The sequence below is a fragment of the Ostrinia nubilalis genome, chromosome 4 (genome assembly GCF_963855985.1).
Source record: "Ostrinia nubilalis chromosome 4, ilOstNubi1.1, whole genome shotgun sequence".
NCBI classification, from domain to species: Eukaryota; Metazoa; Arthropoda; class Insecta; order Lepidoptera; family Crambidae; genus Ostrinia; species Ostrinia nubilalis.
In genome coordinates, this window is record NC_087091.1 from 18,318,886 (window position 1) to 18,335,130 (window position 16,245).

Genomic DNA, 16,245 nt, shown 5'->3' on the forward strand with positions numbered 1-16,245 from the left:
ATATTCCTGTTCGGGAACTTTGTGATTAAACAGGGTAATCCGAACGTAAGGCTTCTTTTGCTATATTGGTACAGAATTAAAGTGGTTATCTCCACTTTGTTATATTTTTGTGAAAAAATATCGCAGAAGAAAATAAAGTTTTCTAGAGCTGAGTATCAGGAGTAGATATTTACATAGAATGTAGAATATAATAACTTGACAAAGCAAAAATTGTAAACTGATACTATTTTGCAGCATAAAAAGGAATTAATGAATATAGTGGTTTTTATAAACTTGCGAAAAGTGAAACCTGCAGCCGCTCGTAATTTTTATGTAGACATCCTTGATAACAGACATAGTGTTACAGTATTTTTATTTTGTTCCAGAAATACCGATGCCCTCCACGTCTCCGAAGGCCACTGAAATGAAAAGCAACGCTCACAAAGAAAGTGAGTACGAAAATATTCATTATTTTATTCATAATCTAGCCTTTTATGCTTGACAATTCGATATTCTTCATACCCATTTACTACATTACATCATATACAACAAATACAGATCCAGTAGGCTTTCCTCAAACGTAAAATAAAAAGCTATTAGTGAGACAGACAGAACCAGAGTGAATTGAAGCGTACCTAAGCTTGGTAATGCATACCTTTTCGACAGTTTATCGCCTCGCATAGGCTAATAAACAAATAGATGCATAAATCGACGTACTTTCATGGTAATCTAGCTACGAGTGTGTGTTTGTGTGAGATTTTTCAATAAATTATTTACAAATACAGCACCAGTCTACTTAAGTATTTATTGGGTTAAAAACAAGTACTTACTAGCTTTCTACTTAAACCTAACAATTTACGACGTGTTGAAGACATTGAATACATATCGATTAATATTTCCTTAAAGAAAACAAAGAAAAGAAACTGTCTCAGTTTTGTCAACGTAGTAACGCGTGTGTGAGCCTACCGTGCTCGTGTTTCTATTAGATATGCTACGCACTTATCTTACACCCACACAAGCCCACGTAAGCTCAAATCAAAATATTACGACTGTTCTCGCATACACCAGTTTCACGGCTAGCGATATTGTTTTAAGTAGAATCTATTATTTTAGGCAGCAAACATACAGGAGCCCGTCTTGTCATTCAATCTCATTACTCGAATTCTACGAATAGTGTAGATACTTTACAATCTCATTTTGCGTTGAAATTGTTTATTTATGAGAATAAATAAATAATAGTATCTTTGCACAACTTTTATTTATAGGTAGGTACTAACAGTGTCATGAAATTGTCTATAAATTTCAGGCGAATAATCGTGATAGGAAATAATGTGGATGTTAGAAGCATTTAATGATTATTGTTACAAAACATTTAATTAGTTACGTGACATTCAAGTTAAAATAAGAAGTTTATGTTTGAAGGTGAGGCTAATGAAAGGACGATGTCATATACAGGGTGGAAACGATAAGTGATCTCATTCGATTATTTCTAAACTATACAAGATATCGAAAAACTGGTTACTGATTCTGAAAGTGCTTAACGAGCTCTATCCAACGGTACCAATATTAGGTCACAGAATTAACTGGATCTATCCGAAAATTCAATGTTTCCAGCCTCCATACATTTAGTAAAACCACATAATATTAAAAACTATACAAGATATCAAAAATCTGGTTACTGATCCTGAAAGTGCTTCACGAGCTCTATCCAACGGTACCAATCATAAGTTACAAAATAAACTGGATCTATCCGAAAATTCAATGTTTCCAGCTTCCATACATTTAGTACTGCCATGGCACTCATGTCTTGATAATATTATAGCAAATAAAGCCTAAAACCAATGTTTTCTATGAATAATTTTAAATGAGAATGCAATTTACAAGTTCAATTTAAGTTTTTATTATTTAATAAAAAAATTAACACTTCTAATATTGTGTGGCTGGCATACATTTAGTATGGAGGCTGAAAACATTGAATTTTCGGATAGATCCAGTTAATTCTGTAACCTATTACTTATACCGTTGGAAAGAGCTTGTAAAGCACTTTCAGGATCAGTAACCAGTTTTTCGATATCTTGTATAGTTTAGAAATAATCGCGTGAGATCATTTATCGTTTCCACCCTGTATAGCTTAGTATTACGAGCGTCGTAACCAAAATAAATAATCTTATATTATGCTGGAGATTGTATTAGGTATAGCCTGACCAGGAACATAAAAACCCTGGCATAGAGGCGCGTCAATTGCATTTGATAGTGCAACACTGAGTACAGTCGTACCTGTGTTAATTAATAGGCTAACTTTATGTATCAGGATTACGGGCTAATTTGATATTTTCATAAATTAACGAAAAAATATTATTATAGGTAACCTGGTTTAAATAAATTAAATGAAACCATCAATCGAGCTAGTAGGATTTATTTTATTATTCATCAATAATCAAATTCAGAACTTGAATATTCAACTGCAATGTTTGCTCATGAACGCTTCAAACTCGGTACTTCTTTCCCAATTCCATAAAATTCAACACTTAGAAAGTGACAAAAAATTTTAAAATAGGTAGTTGAAACAAACCACAGCTAATTTTTATAGTGGACTGTACTATGCGATAAACATGTCAGTCAATTTGACAACCTTTGTCGGAAACATTATTCAATGAAAATATTGTCCGAACCCTTAGTATTTCTCTTCGACAAACACTTTAACACATTGTAAACCACTTTTCTTTCACGACTATAAAAAGATTTTAGCAATTTAATTCACAAAATCAATTGCGCACATTTAAAATAATGTTTGTTTACACTTTGACAGCAATAGACTGACATGCAAAGTGACATGACAATGAAGTTTTCAGTTACTGTTGCCATTAAAAGAAATTAGTACCATTAGTTTTCCGCAACATGGCGAGGGTTTTTATGTTCCTGGTCAGGCTATACAATAGATACCTGAGGTAGGTTCTCACATCGTTGGAGCGACTTAAATGCTGAATAAGGGCATTCGATAGATCTGTCTATGAATGTGCCTCTCATTGTTCACTGCAGTACCCAAGACTAAATTTACAGACGACGGCACATCAATCGAACTGGCATCTTATATGATTGTAACAGATGCTATTTTGCAACGAAAATGCGCAGGCTGGTGTGCTGTCGACTGTAGTAAATTAGCAATGGCGTCGCGGAGTTTCTTGAAGTGAGACGTCTCCTCGGTCTTCATAATTTATGTGTAATTTCAGTTGCGCGAAATTGGAATTCCAACATTACTTACTTCACATTTTAAAGCCTTGAATACTAGGAGACATAATATTATCTGAGTTATACTGAATAATTAAAAAATAAAAAGACCTCATAAAGGTAGCGGGAAGGCGCTGGATGCAGGCGACCACCAACCGGCCATTATGGAAATCATTGGGGGAGGCCTTTGTTCAACGATGGACGTCCTGTGGCTGAAATAATAATGATGATGATGATACTGGATCATTAAAAAGTATGTGTCTAAACAATTTTAAAAGCCTTGATTTAAAAAACTGGTAGCATTTACTCGTCTTGACTGAAATCCATACGCCCAGTCCCGGCATAATTAAACTTTAACGTCCCAGTCCCCTTAGCCGATCGTATTCAGTTCTTTTACGTGCCGTTTTAAAATGTATTTCGTGTCGACTTTTCGATTCGTTGGCAGATGAATTAGGAATAAGTGGAAAACTTAGTATTATTCGCTCGCATTTACAATAGATGGGCAAATCAAAGAAACTCACTCAAAGAAATACCTCGGTCGAAATTGTATGTAACGAGTAAATAAACTCGTCATCAATCATGATTTGCGATAGTTACTGACCATAATAAGTTTATATTTTGTTCTGTGATTGATTAATATAACTAAATAAATAAATATCAGTGAAAGACCTGAACCTATACTTAATTGAATCTAGTTTTGATCGTCATTTTGTAATATGGTTCATATTCTATTTAACGCCCGCGGTGGTCAGTCTGTTCGAGATTTGATAAATCAGCAATGGATTCAAACCTTTTGCATTATTAGTAATGGTTTTGCACATGGATTAATCTGAAACGATTACCTTTAATTCAGTCACAAGCCATTAATGGCTAAATTAAGCGAAGTACAGACATTGCATGCATTCGAGCTTAACGTTGCGCTGAGCCGGCCTCTGTCTATTAATCTTAGCAATAATCTTGTTCACTGATGCGTAATTTTAATTAAATTAACATTTCATAACATCTAATATATTAGATATTTAGTTTAATACATAAAATAGGTTCTCAATTAGTGCTTACTTACAGCATTATTAGGCAAAAAAATATATTTTATGGACGTTTACAGAATAATTACTTTACTCAGCATGAATGTCACCAATAATATTTTCGTCGTTCATACATACAATCTGCAACATCCCCAATTATCAATAAATGCATTCATTTTCATTCGGAAATCACTCATTTGTCAATGCAAAGGAAGACAAGATCAAATGAGGCGTCTGCCGTTTCGTCTGTTATATTTTCTAACAGTTCAACTTATCGAACTTGACGTTTTCTTGCTTTCATTAAGTCAAAAATCGCACCATGCATTTTCTGACATACGTCCAATGAACATAGGCTGTGTTGCAAGTCAAATTCGGTCTCGTGCAAGCTCAATTCGGCCATTCGCTCGAGCATGGTTATCAAAGATATCTAAAAATACAAGAAACAAATTGTTTAGAACAAAAATTGTATAACAGCCTGGACATTTGCGGTTACGTACCTACGATTTATCAGTCTCATTAAACTTTTAATGTCAGTCGATCACAACCTTCGCAGGTTTTGCCGTTTTTGAAACAAAAATGTAGAGTATGATTTGCTGTCGACATTGACGTCATGTAGCTTTAAACCACATCCCATCGGCTCGCATATTATTATCAATAAGGCGTGTTGCAAGCGTGTGCCGCGCGAAGGCTAGCCGGGCGGTGTGGTGCGCGCGAATAACTGAACTAAACGTTTGAGGCTTTTCAAATATACACTATATTTACCTATATCTGATCTACATAGCTAAGTAAAATGTCTTACGAGTCTTATTAAATCATAATGCGCAAGTAAATTATGATGCTTCGACGATCTCGATATTATTTTCAACCGACTTCAAAAAAGGAGGAGGTTCTCAATTCGACCCGTATGTTTTTTTTTTTTCTATGTTTGTTACGCGATAACTCCGCCAATTATGAACCGATTTGAACAAATCTTTTTTCGGCGTATAGGTAATACCTCAAGGGTGGTCCCATTTAAATTTAATAATAGAAAAAACAACCCCCAAGGGTGGAAAATTGGGGATGAACTTTTTTATACGCAATATCTCCGCCGATTATAAATCAATTTGAACGATTATTTTTTTGTTGAATAGGTATTATCAAAAGGGTGGTTTCATGCGAATTTGAAGAAAATATTTCACCCCAAGGGTGGAAAATTGGGGATGAACTTTTTTATACGCAATATTTTTAATTTTTAGTTTTTTTTGTGTTCACGCATTTGAAGTCGGTTTTATTTTTTTAAAAAGGTAATTATTATGTAGACCACAACGTTCGTGAGTGACACATTGGCTCCTTTTGACTTATTAACGATTAAAATAAATGCGTTTTTAATACTTCATTATTGTAGTTCAGAGGAGCCTGCTAGTAGTATGTACAGACGACAGCACATCAAGCTAAACATTAAACACTGCAGTGACTTAAATGTAAAAAATATACATATATTCTGGTGTGCTGTCGTCATACAGATTTCATTTAGCTCTTAGCCACATTGAAACCACATCGTTCGCATCATCAACGAAGCGTGTTGCAGGCGTGCGCCGCGCGAACGCGAGCCGGGCGGTGGTGCGCGCGAATATCTGAACTAAACGTTTCAGACTTTTCAAATATACACTATATTTACCTATATCTGATCTACATAGCTAAGTAAAATGTCTTACGAGTCTTATTAAATAATAATGCGCAAGTAAATTATGATGCTTCGACGATCGCGTTAAACGAATTATTTTTATGTAGATTACAAGTCACAACCTTCGTGAGTATTACATTTGCTCCTTTTGACTAAAATAAATGCGTTTTTAATACTTGATTATTCTAGTTTAGAGGAGCCTGTCTAGTAGTAGGTAGGTACAGACGATAGCACATCAAGCTAAACACTGCAGTCTAATAATAATAGGGGTTTTGTAACAAAAATAATATACATTTTTGGTGTGCTGTCGTCATACATAGATCTCATTTAGCTTTAAGCCACATCGTTCGCATCATGAATGAGGCGTGTTGCAGGCGTGCGCCGCGCGAACGCGAGCCGGGCGGTGGTGCGCGCCGAGCCCGGCACCGAGCGCCCGAGCGTGGTGCGCGCGAATATACTAAACGTTTCAGACTTTTCAAATATACACTATATTTACCTATATCTGATCTACATAGCTAACTAAAATGTCTTAAGAGTCTTATTAAATAAGATAATGCGCAAGTATTTACTTATAAAAATAATATCGAGATCGTCGAAGCATCATAATTTTATGATGCTTCGACGATCTCGATATTATTTTTATGTAGACCACAACGTTCGTGAGTGACACATTGGCTCCTTTTGACTCATTAACGATTAAAATAAATGCGTTTTTAATACTTCATTATTGTAGTTCAGAGGAGCCTGCTAGTAGTATGTACAGACGACATCACATCAAGCTAAACATTAAACACTGCAGTGACTTAAATGTCAAAAATATATATTCTGGTGTGCTGTCGTCATACAGATCTCATTTAGCTCTAAGCCACATTGAAACCACATCGTTCGCATCATGAATGAGGCGTGTTGCAGGCGTGCGCCGCGCGAACGCGAGCCGGGCGGTGGTGCGCACCGAGCCCGGCACCGAGCGCCCGAGCGTGGTGCGCGCGCAGCTCGACCGCGCGCCCGAGCGCGACGCCGCGCACCACGTCTACCGCCCGCCGCACCCGCACCACGTCTCAGGTACGAAAGGAAACCACATTCGATGTCCAAATTATACTAGAGACGGGTAGTTGACACAGTCTTTTTTGGAAAGTGATGATCAGAGGACTCGAGGTTGAATTGAAAACAATCGTAATCATTTGACAGTTCATAACGTACGATAAAGTCCGTTAAACAAAACGTTTGACAGAATAATCGTACGTTATGAATTGTCAAATGATAACGATTGCTTTACACAATTCCACCTCAGGCCGCAGGTGGAAGCGAGCTTCACCCGGAATCCTGAACTACAGAGGAACTGGTTAAATTACCTCTAACTGCTGGAACACAAAATTACTGTTAACATTGTTGTTATGGCGACAGATTTAGGTCTTCTTCAGGTGTAGGATGTTATAGCCTCGCCAATGAGTTCCGCCAAAGTTGATGAAAATGATAGCCAAAACAAAATAGTTTAGGATAACGCACATCAGTTGCATTAATTCGAAGTGATGACTAGTCAATTGACTTGCTGTTTATGAGCTGTCAAAATGTAATTTAAACATTTTATTAGGGCCACGAAAATAATGACGTCACCAGTTTGCAATTTTTGATCGCGATCTTAGGCTTTTTGTATGATGGTGTCAACTACCCTATTGCGGCTCATGGACCTTTCATTTCTTTTATTTTATTCAAGGGTAATTTTAATGATGTGTTAAATTAATATGGACACAAAATGTGGTTTCTTCTATAAGCTTTATCATTTTTATCGTCGCATTTTTTTAAATGACAAACATACGCAAACACGATCTGCATGTTTTTGGTGTTTTATAAACTGTGTGTTTTTAGATTGCAGCTTCCGTTTATGATTTATTTTATGCGTCAAATCATTTTGTTTTTACCAAGCACGATTTTATCTGTGATTTTTTTTATTTACTACCACTACTGTCATGTTTTTATGACGATATAGCTAAATAGGTCCTGACTGAAACGCAAGTTACTCACAAAAATACGGAAAAAGAAAGAATCATTTTGATGATTTGAAATAAAGTCAGCTTCACGGAAAAACCTAAAATTGCTTTTGGAGTCGAAACAACACACACGCTTTTATCGTTATTGCTCCATTACCATTTACCCTCACGCACATCTCTCTCATTTACATCAAATATTCTTCACTTTTGTTTCGCTAATCCCGCTTTTACCGCTGAATTTTACAATAAACCTAATCCAAGTTAAATCTTCGGCTAACCCTAACCTAATTACGTGCTATTAAAGATCCAAAACTTAATTCTTAATACATAAAGTTCATAATGCGGCGCACAAAGACGAAAGCCGCGGCTTTGCTAGCTTTGTATTCTTTGTAACAATATACTGCATTATTAAAACCGTCTCTTTCCCCTCTGATGGTAAAAAATAAATGTACTCCAACTCTGTGAAATGGGTTGAGCGCGGAATATGTGACGACGCCGGTCGCGCCGCGGTCTTAGCGATCAGCTTTTACCGCGATGGAAAAAGCCGTGGGTATTTTAATGTTTTAAGGTTTAAATAAACTTTAAAGTCTTGGATGAGGCAGCTTCAATAGTACTGACTGAATGTCTACTACACTAACTACATCACCGTCTGCGGTCTGGGTTAAATACTGGAAGGGCTAAAAATTATATAGAGATGGCCATGAGTATTTTTACACCCGGTCAAATATTATTATTCGTATAATATTATCCTTTATCTTGACATCATAGACTCATAGTGCATACAAACTAATTTAATTTCATAATATTCCATTATCATAAACGTAGCTAGATAAAATTCTACTTAGGGCGAAAGCCTTTTACAGATAACGAAATCCATTCAGGGTGAGAAAAATTTCAACCTGTTTCCGGAACGAGCGGTATAATTTTATACGAGGTCATATTGGTTACTTCACTGCCCGAACGAGCATTCAGAACTACCCATTTGACCTCATGGCAAATTTTCTTGGAAAGCTACCAAGACATAGCGATGCTGTATTTCTGAAATCACGTTAAATAACGCAAGACCGATGCTCTGAATTCAGAAACAGGTAACATTGTCCCCGGTCTCCCGGGTCGGACCAGCGTGCGGTCGAGACCCGACCGGGTCGTCTCAATGTACCCAAGCTCCAAATACAGATTAAACATTCAACGGTTCACATACACACACTTAACTCTCATAAATATTCAACGCAGACCGCGTACAATCAATTCTTGAAGCTCCGGTTCGTGGAAAAAGTGTTTGAACAGCCAAATAATATGATATCAAATAGAGACCAGGGAGCGCCTTTGAATAAATATTAGGCGATATGAAACTCGAGTGTGCGCTCCAACTATTTGCCTACCCTTATCTACAAGTTTATTGATCTGCAAATTAAACTAGCGGAATAAATGTGTCATCGGACGAAATAGATTCGCGGGTCCTTTGTTTACGAAGCCGTAAGCCGCTGATACTCTTATCTAGTACAATATAAACAAAAATACCGACGATGCTTTTAGAAGGAGGAATTGTGTATTCGAGAGCCGGCGAGCACCGGAGCGGGAATGATAACGGCCCGTTTACCTCACCACGGCCCAATGATTTTTGCGGCTTCTTATTGGAACGGTGAAATAAAAAGTCGAATAGTGACTTGTACTCGATATTTATGTATTGTACCGGTTGAGAGAACAGCCGCGCCGCTCACTCTATTACTGTCTTTTGTTGTTTTATCTTCTCACTTCACGAGTGCTTCCTTATTTTTGCGAATCTGTCTATTGCTTCTTTCTTTCCTGTAGCATTTTTTAATTTAAAATAGTCATGCAAAGTAGTCATTTGTTTTATTTTGCGCATTCATTCATTACTCTCGAAGCTTGCTCGCGGCTTTATTGCTTATTCTCGTCGTTTATCTTTCAGTGGCATCTCATTTGTTAAACTAAACTACCTTTATTGCACAATGCCATTTATTCTTACAATAGTTTAATTGCACAAGTTTCGTTGTAATTAGTCGATGTGGATTTATTATTAATGCGAGTTTTCTGTTTGTTATAGGTGCAAAAACACTTCATTGTTGGAGGCAACCGTTTCTGGCTATTGTAATTCTTGTTCAAATGGATCTTATAGTCTGATTTTATTCCTAGACGATCAGTTGTAGTAAGATTTTTGGTACGTTCATTAATTCTGTCTTCCATTTGTGTTGTCACCTCTCAGAGATTAATTTATATATCGTTCAAAGTCGATTGTTTTGTACGCGTAACACTAGAAATATATTCTCCGTTGGTAATGTTGTGGCCGTAATCTTTAAATTGAAACATATCATCCAAAATTTCTTGTGTCATATCCTGTAGGTATGTGAAGAAAGATAGAGAGTGAGATTTTATAATATATAAATGGACGACATCCTGTTGGCCATCCAAAGTAAAATACGATAGGTTGTAAGCCAAATCCCTGAATGCTATAGCCATTCCTCTTCCTTTAATTTGTTCGCCTACTTTTATAAGGGATATAAATTATTTTTTATAACTCTTACCTTACGACCTAGTTATGGCGTCCTCTTACTATAAATAAAGTACAATGATTACGTAAAATCTTCGGGCTTACCGTGAATCTTTACAATAGTTTTAGATATTAATTCGTGATCCTCGTTAACCTGTTTGCGAATTCCTACTCCATTTCCATTTCAAATTACAACATAACATACTCAATGTGCATTGTCCTTCCAAAGTTAGAGTAGCATAAAATCATACATATATTCATTGTGCTGCCGCGCTTTGCTAGAATGGCCCCATGAACTAAATGTGCCAAATATCTTAATGTTTCCGGTTTAATATGCGAGGTTACGTTTGTTATGTACCTGATCCCAGCGTCAAAGAGCGCTCCCACGTAATGAATCGTTACACATAACGACGCTTCATTTGGGACGTGATTGCGTCTCAAACAATGAAACTAGTTTTCATTTTCTAGTCAACGTTCGAATTAGGTGTTAATTTAACAAAACAACTAAAATTATCTTAGAGTTATCTATTAACCAGGCTTGCCCCTCACGCTTGTTGGTTACTTGTAAATATAAATTATTGCACAATAATAAAAAGGATAAATTTTAATGATATACCTTTATACTAATGTATGTTAATTAATCGACCTAAATAGTTAATGTATAAAATTGTATCTTTTATTATGAATAAGAGATTTATCACTAGGTTATTTGCGTTCAGCATGATTGTACAGATTGTGATTTTGGAGATGTAAATAATGAGGATATTAAATAAATTAGTATAAAATGAGATTGGAGTTTGTTTGAGACTTGTGTTAAATGAAGCGATGGGTGAATTTACGATAAGCGTTTTAAAAATAATTAGACAGAGTTCGAGGCGGGTCGGCGAGGAGCCGACAATCTTATCTCCCATTTCGCTTACCCCTGACAGACATTATCGCACCAGAGAATCGATGGTACTCTTTAATTGATTCCCCACTTCCAGTCCGTCCAACAATCGCTTCTTTGTCTTTTTCTAATCGAAATTCAGCGCGGGTAGGGCCAACGGATTTTTCTTAAAAAGAAAACGCGCCCAATAGAAGCAAGGAAAATAAATAACACCATTTAAAATGGCGAGAAACACCAAGTGGCGGAAGATATATTTAGTAATGACTTCGAGGGCCTTAGGAAAAGAATTCAATGGGTGGTTCATTATCACGTGCAATAGGTATTCTAACATTTGCTATGTTACTTCGATAGTGAGTGTAGTGGAAGTTAATAAAATGAAAGAGTGGACTGTATACAATTAGTTGTCTATTCGGTATAAATTAACAATGTTATCGAGACCGTTTTGTGCAAAGTCGTTGAAGAGAGTGCGTCAGGATCGTCTTCTTCGATGTTCGCTCGCGAACCGAACATTGCTCGTTCGTTCGCCGAACGCTCGCCGCTCCCTCCGGTCACGCCGCCCGCGGGCTATGTCCGTGAGTAGACAGCTAAGAATATGAGATTCTAATTAATAGCGGTTCTTTATGATAACTAGTGAGAATATTATGTGTATCAAAGGTCCTAATATTCACCATCTACTGCAGTAGTTAACTCCAGGATAACCTTATGATAACGTATACACTGTTAACAATATTGTATTTCGACAGGATTATTATATTATAAGCTTTTGTATGAACTCGAACACAATTGTTAATCTCAAGCACTAACCACAGTAACGTCCACATCCACAATCTGGAATCCTAATCCCCTCACAAATACAGTGTTACAGGAACTCTGTTGATTCCTTCATTTCGTCTTGGCCTTTAGAGGATTTTGTCCTATTATGATGTCTCTGTATGGTGTTATTGGAAAACTCTATGTATATTGTATTCTAGCTTGTCTAGTTGTATTGTCTTGCGCTATTGTTTTTGTTTTTGTCGTACGCAAGAACAATAGACCGTCGAATTCGAAATAACAATGCTTTATGGATGCATTTAGGTTTCTGTAGTGTAGGACGTCTGGGATGTTTGGTGAGGTAAAGGTAGACTGTTTACTGTATGGGTTAGCATTCTGTGTGAAGGGAGTGACGTTGAAGACAAATCTTTATAAAGAACGGTGAATTATTTTATTAAAGTAAGTAACTACACTTTTACAAAATCTAAGAGTGTTACTCGAAAATGGGGTACCTACACACCGTAGTAAAAACATACACCCACGTCCCACAGCTATATTGGCTACTAGCTAATTTGTAAACATCATTATTTTTTGTATAATACGACTATCAGGATTTGAACTTTACCTATTACTTCGTACCTTACAAGATAAGTATATTTTTTCAGGTATGATGTTTACAAATTGACCGTGTGTGTGTTATATTGAATGTCCTATTTATGATTAAAATTCTGCTTATCAATAAATTTTCAGTACAGTACAGTTTTCAGAACAGTTGTCTGTCTGGACTCCTGGAGTGCTTGTAGTCAAAGCGCAACTTCCGAAGCGATTGGCCGAAGGCGAACTCCGCAAAACTGCGGGCAAATAGCCGTTACGCCTCGCTTTGACGAATTATTGCCGAGTGTTGGCTTTGGCAACTATTGACTAAATTCAATGTAGACTTTGTTCACGTTTATGTTTTAGTTTTCAGAGCCGTATATTTAAGTTTTAATAAATAAGACGGAGCAACAGTTACAACTCAAATAAATGTCGAAAAAAGTTTACTGCCGCGCGCTTTCATACTATACCTACAAGTAGCTCCTTCTCTCAAAGTAAAAAATATTCGACATTAATACTTCACCCGCTTAAAGCTGAAAGAGCTACAGTTTGTTTAAAACAGTTTCCAATTATCTGCATTTACATTTTGCCCGTTAAGAGAATCAAGCAAAAACCTAATGAAATATCGAGCGGGTCCCGGGGCTCCATCGACGCTGCATTTCGTAGCCCTTTGCAGTTCGGCCATTTGCAGCCCGACCGCGTCTCAGCGTTTAATTGACGGCACAGACCGCACAGAAGGCTCCGCTAAATTACTTGCGTTTAGTTACTGTTAACATTCTTGGGTTAGGTATTTGATATTTTCTTACTCTAAGATTGAAAAGCCTTTTGCTCGACGTGGAGGGTTGTGTCCAACGAAACGGGCACATCTTTTAGATTTAATATTTGATTGTAGCAGAGCAAATGACGCGAAAATGTACGGCAGACATGGAATAAAATTTCTTGTATTGTATTATTTGCTTTGTGTAGTAGGTTACAATCACGTCTGTGAAAGGTTGCAGGAATATATTTAAATATCATAGCTTCATGAATCCCCTAATCAGACTTTTGTCAGTGGGTGCGTGCGCGCCGCATACGTATTGGCGTGCGCTCACATACAAACCGCGCTCGGTGCGTTTCTATGAAGATGACCTACTCATTTGTATTTACTCTGATAATAGTAGAGTGTACCATAACGTTACCATAAAATTTGACAATCGAAGTACATTCACGCGCCGCACCCACACGTAAAGGCTTTAAGCCTCACCTCCACTTAGGTTGATTGACTTTGGTTTGGTTGTTGTTGGAAACAGTTGGAACCAGACGTTGACGACATAATACGTAATATTGTACTGCAAACTGAATGAAGTATGGTTCTACATTATTTTATAAATGCTACGCTTTCTACGCTGCAGCTGCAGTCCGACCCAGGGGTATGCGATGTTTGATTTCAATTATACATTCTTCTTATTGAACTTTTCTTATGGAACAGCTAAAATATCCAAGTGCCGCAAAGGAGTTTGAGAAGAATCATGACCGATGTAAGCAAGTAAAATTGTTCTGTAAAATAAATTTTTATTTTACTGTTACAAGCAGCATGAATTGAGTATGGACCGCACGTTTTACCACATCTAACGAGTCTCAAAATAAAATCACTTGGTTTTGTTGGGGATCCCAGTTGGATTCGTCTAAGGGATGAAAGACGAACAATAGAAAATGATAATAGTCGAAAGATACACTTAGCATCAACAAACGACCTTCCGGTTTTCTCAGGACGTAGCAAAAGGCCGATTGACATCTTGAGACTGCTGATTCTACGTAAGTATTGGTAAGTGTAGAAATATCAAAACAGAATAAATAATGGTATTTTAACTAACCTGAAATGATTTACTATAGTTTTAGCGCTTAACTCAGTCAGAGGTATGGGAGCGGTACGGGAGGGGTGATATAATCTGAAGTGGATAATTTTTGTATTATTATTCCATTTTCTTCCATAAAATTTGATTTTTTGACGAATGTGATATATTCATGAGAAGCTAAAAATGTTTTTAAGATAATTAATTAATTTTAAGGCAATCCATTATCATCTTGTAATTTTTTTTAATAGAATTCCAAGTTGAATATTTTATCGTGGTTTGTACTTTTCTTAAACTTTGTCAGCTCGTAACTAGCTATCCAATCATAATCTGGATATTAAATCTATTTTATTTGACTAAAGACATATTCGACTAAAGACGTGTTGATATTAATATCAAATAAAAAAGCGGTACTATAGAAACTCTTTTCTTTTAGTGTAGACACTGTTTAAATGTATAAGTCCACTATTGCATACCGTGGCAACCTATAATTAAGGCAGCACTTAGATTAAGTTTAAATACGCTGTAAATATTGATTGTCTTCAGATTCTAGTGTATGTCTTGTTGGTTGTCCTATTAAATAAATAAAATAAATAATGGTGTCAGAGCAGCGAAAACGACGTACCGTGTGAACCGGGCGCGCTCCGCGACACGTCGCGCGGGACACTTGTATAATTTCACGCGCAGTTGCGCCGCTTATCTGGACAGGCTTAGGGCGCTGCGAGGGTACTTACTAAAATATTTTATGATAGATAATTTTTTCCCTAAAATACGACCGGACCTGAAGATCGTAAGCGTGATGGAGCAGTATTGAGAAGGTTTTACGATCTATGTAGTAGATTTTTATGGCATTACTCTTGTTGTTTAAATAGTAAGACACGGGTCTTAATGCGACGGCTGCTATGTAAGAACAATGGATGTTTTTATGCAGTACTTAAGTACCTACATGAGTTATAGTAAAAATAATAACAAAAGTAGAAACAAAAATAAATTGCGTATAAAAGTCAAATAATAATGGAAAGCAAAGAAATTAGTAATATTTTATTTTGTTTCTGTAATATTTAGCTTGCCGTAAGATTTTTGATAATTAAGACTGGGTTGCACCATCTTACTTTAACTTTGACAAAGGTAAAAATCTGTCTAACTCCATACAAAAAACACCGGTTATCGTTAAAGTTATGTTAGGTGATGCAACTCAGACTAAGTAACAAAAATCCTTTTGTACCCTTTGCACCACCGGCCTGCACCACTGGTGGTGCAAAGGGTATTTTTAAATCCCTCTTGCACCACCAACAAATAGTGCTGTGCTACCATCGACTGTAAAACTAGTAGTAGACTGTAAAATACTTAATAATTTAATTGTTATAAATAAATCAAAACCTACCTAAAAGTTTTAATTTGTGTGTGTGTAAGTGCCTATAAACATTTCACTTCAGACCCACGATACCCCGGGCCTACATCCTACATACAACGAATAAAGTACCAGGGCAACATAACCATAAAGGAGCCATTTTATGATACATGTTTATTTATCGGATCAACCAAGAAGAATTTGATATAGCTCCTTTATGATATGTTGCCCTGGTACTTTAGGAATTATTCGTTGTATGTAGATATGAATGGTTGTTATTAATTTTTATGTTATGTTGTCAAATCTGTCCAGTAGTTTCGGAGCCTATTCAGTACAAACAAACAAACAATCAAATCTTTCCTCTTTATAATACATATTAATATTATATGATTATAGATAATCGTTTTACAGTTAATGGTAGGGCGGCACTATTGGTGGTG

At 36.5% G+C, this 16,245-nt stretch overlaps 1 protein-coding gene across 1 annotated transcript in view; it reads left to right on the forward strand.

The window, feature by feature from the left end:
• Positions 1–16,245, forward strand: part of LOC135071290 (lachesin-like) — a 111,174-nt gene that overhangs the window by 68,455 nt on the left and 26,474 nt on the right. The window contains exon 9 of the mRNA XM_063965080.1: positions 366–428. Coding sequence (XP_063821150.1) covers positions 366–428 — 63 coding nt within the window. The remainder of the gene's footprint in view (positions 1–365; positions 429–16,245) is intronic.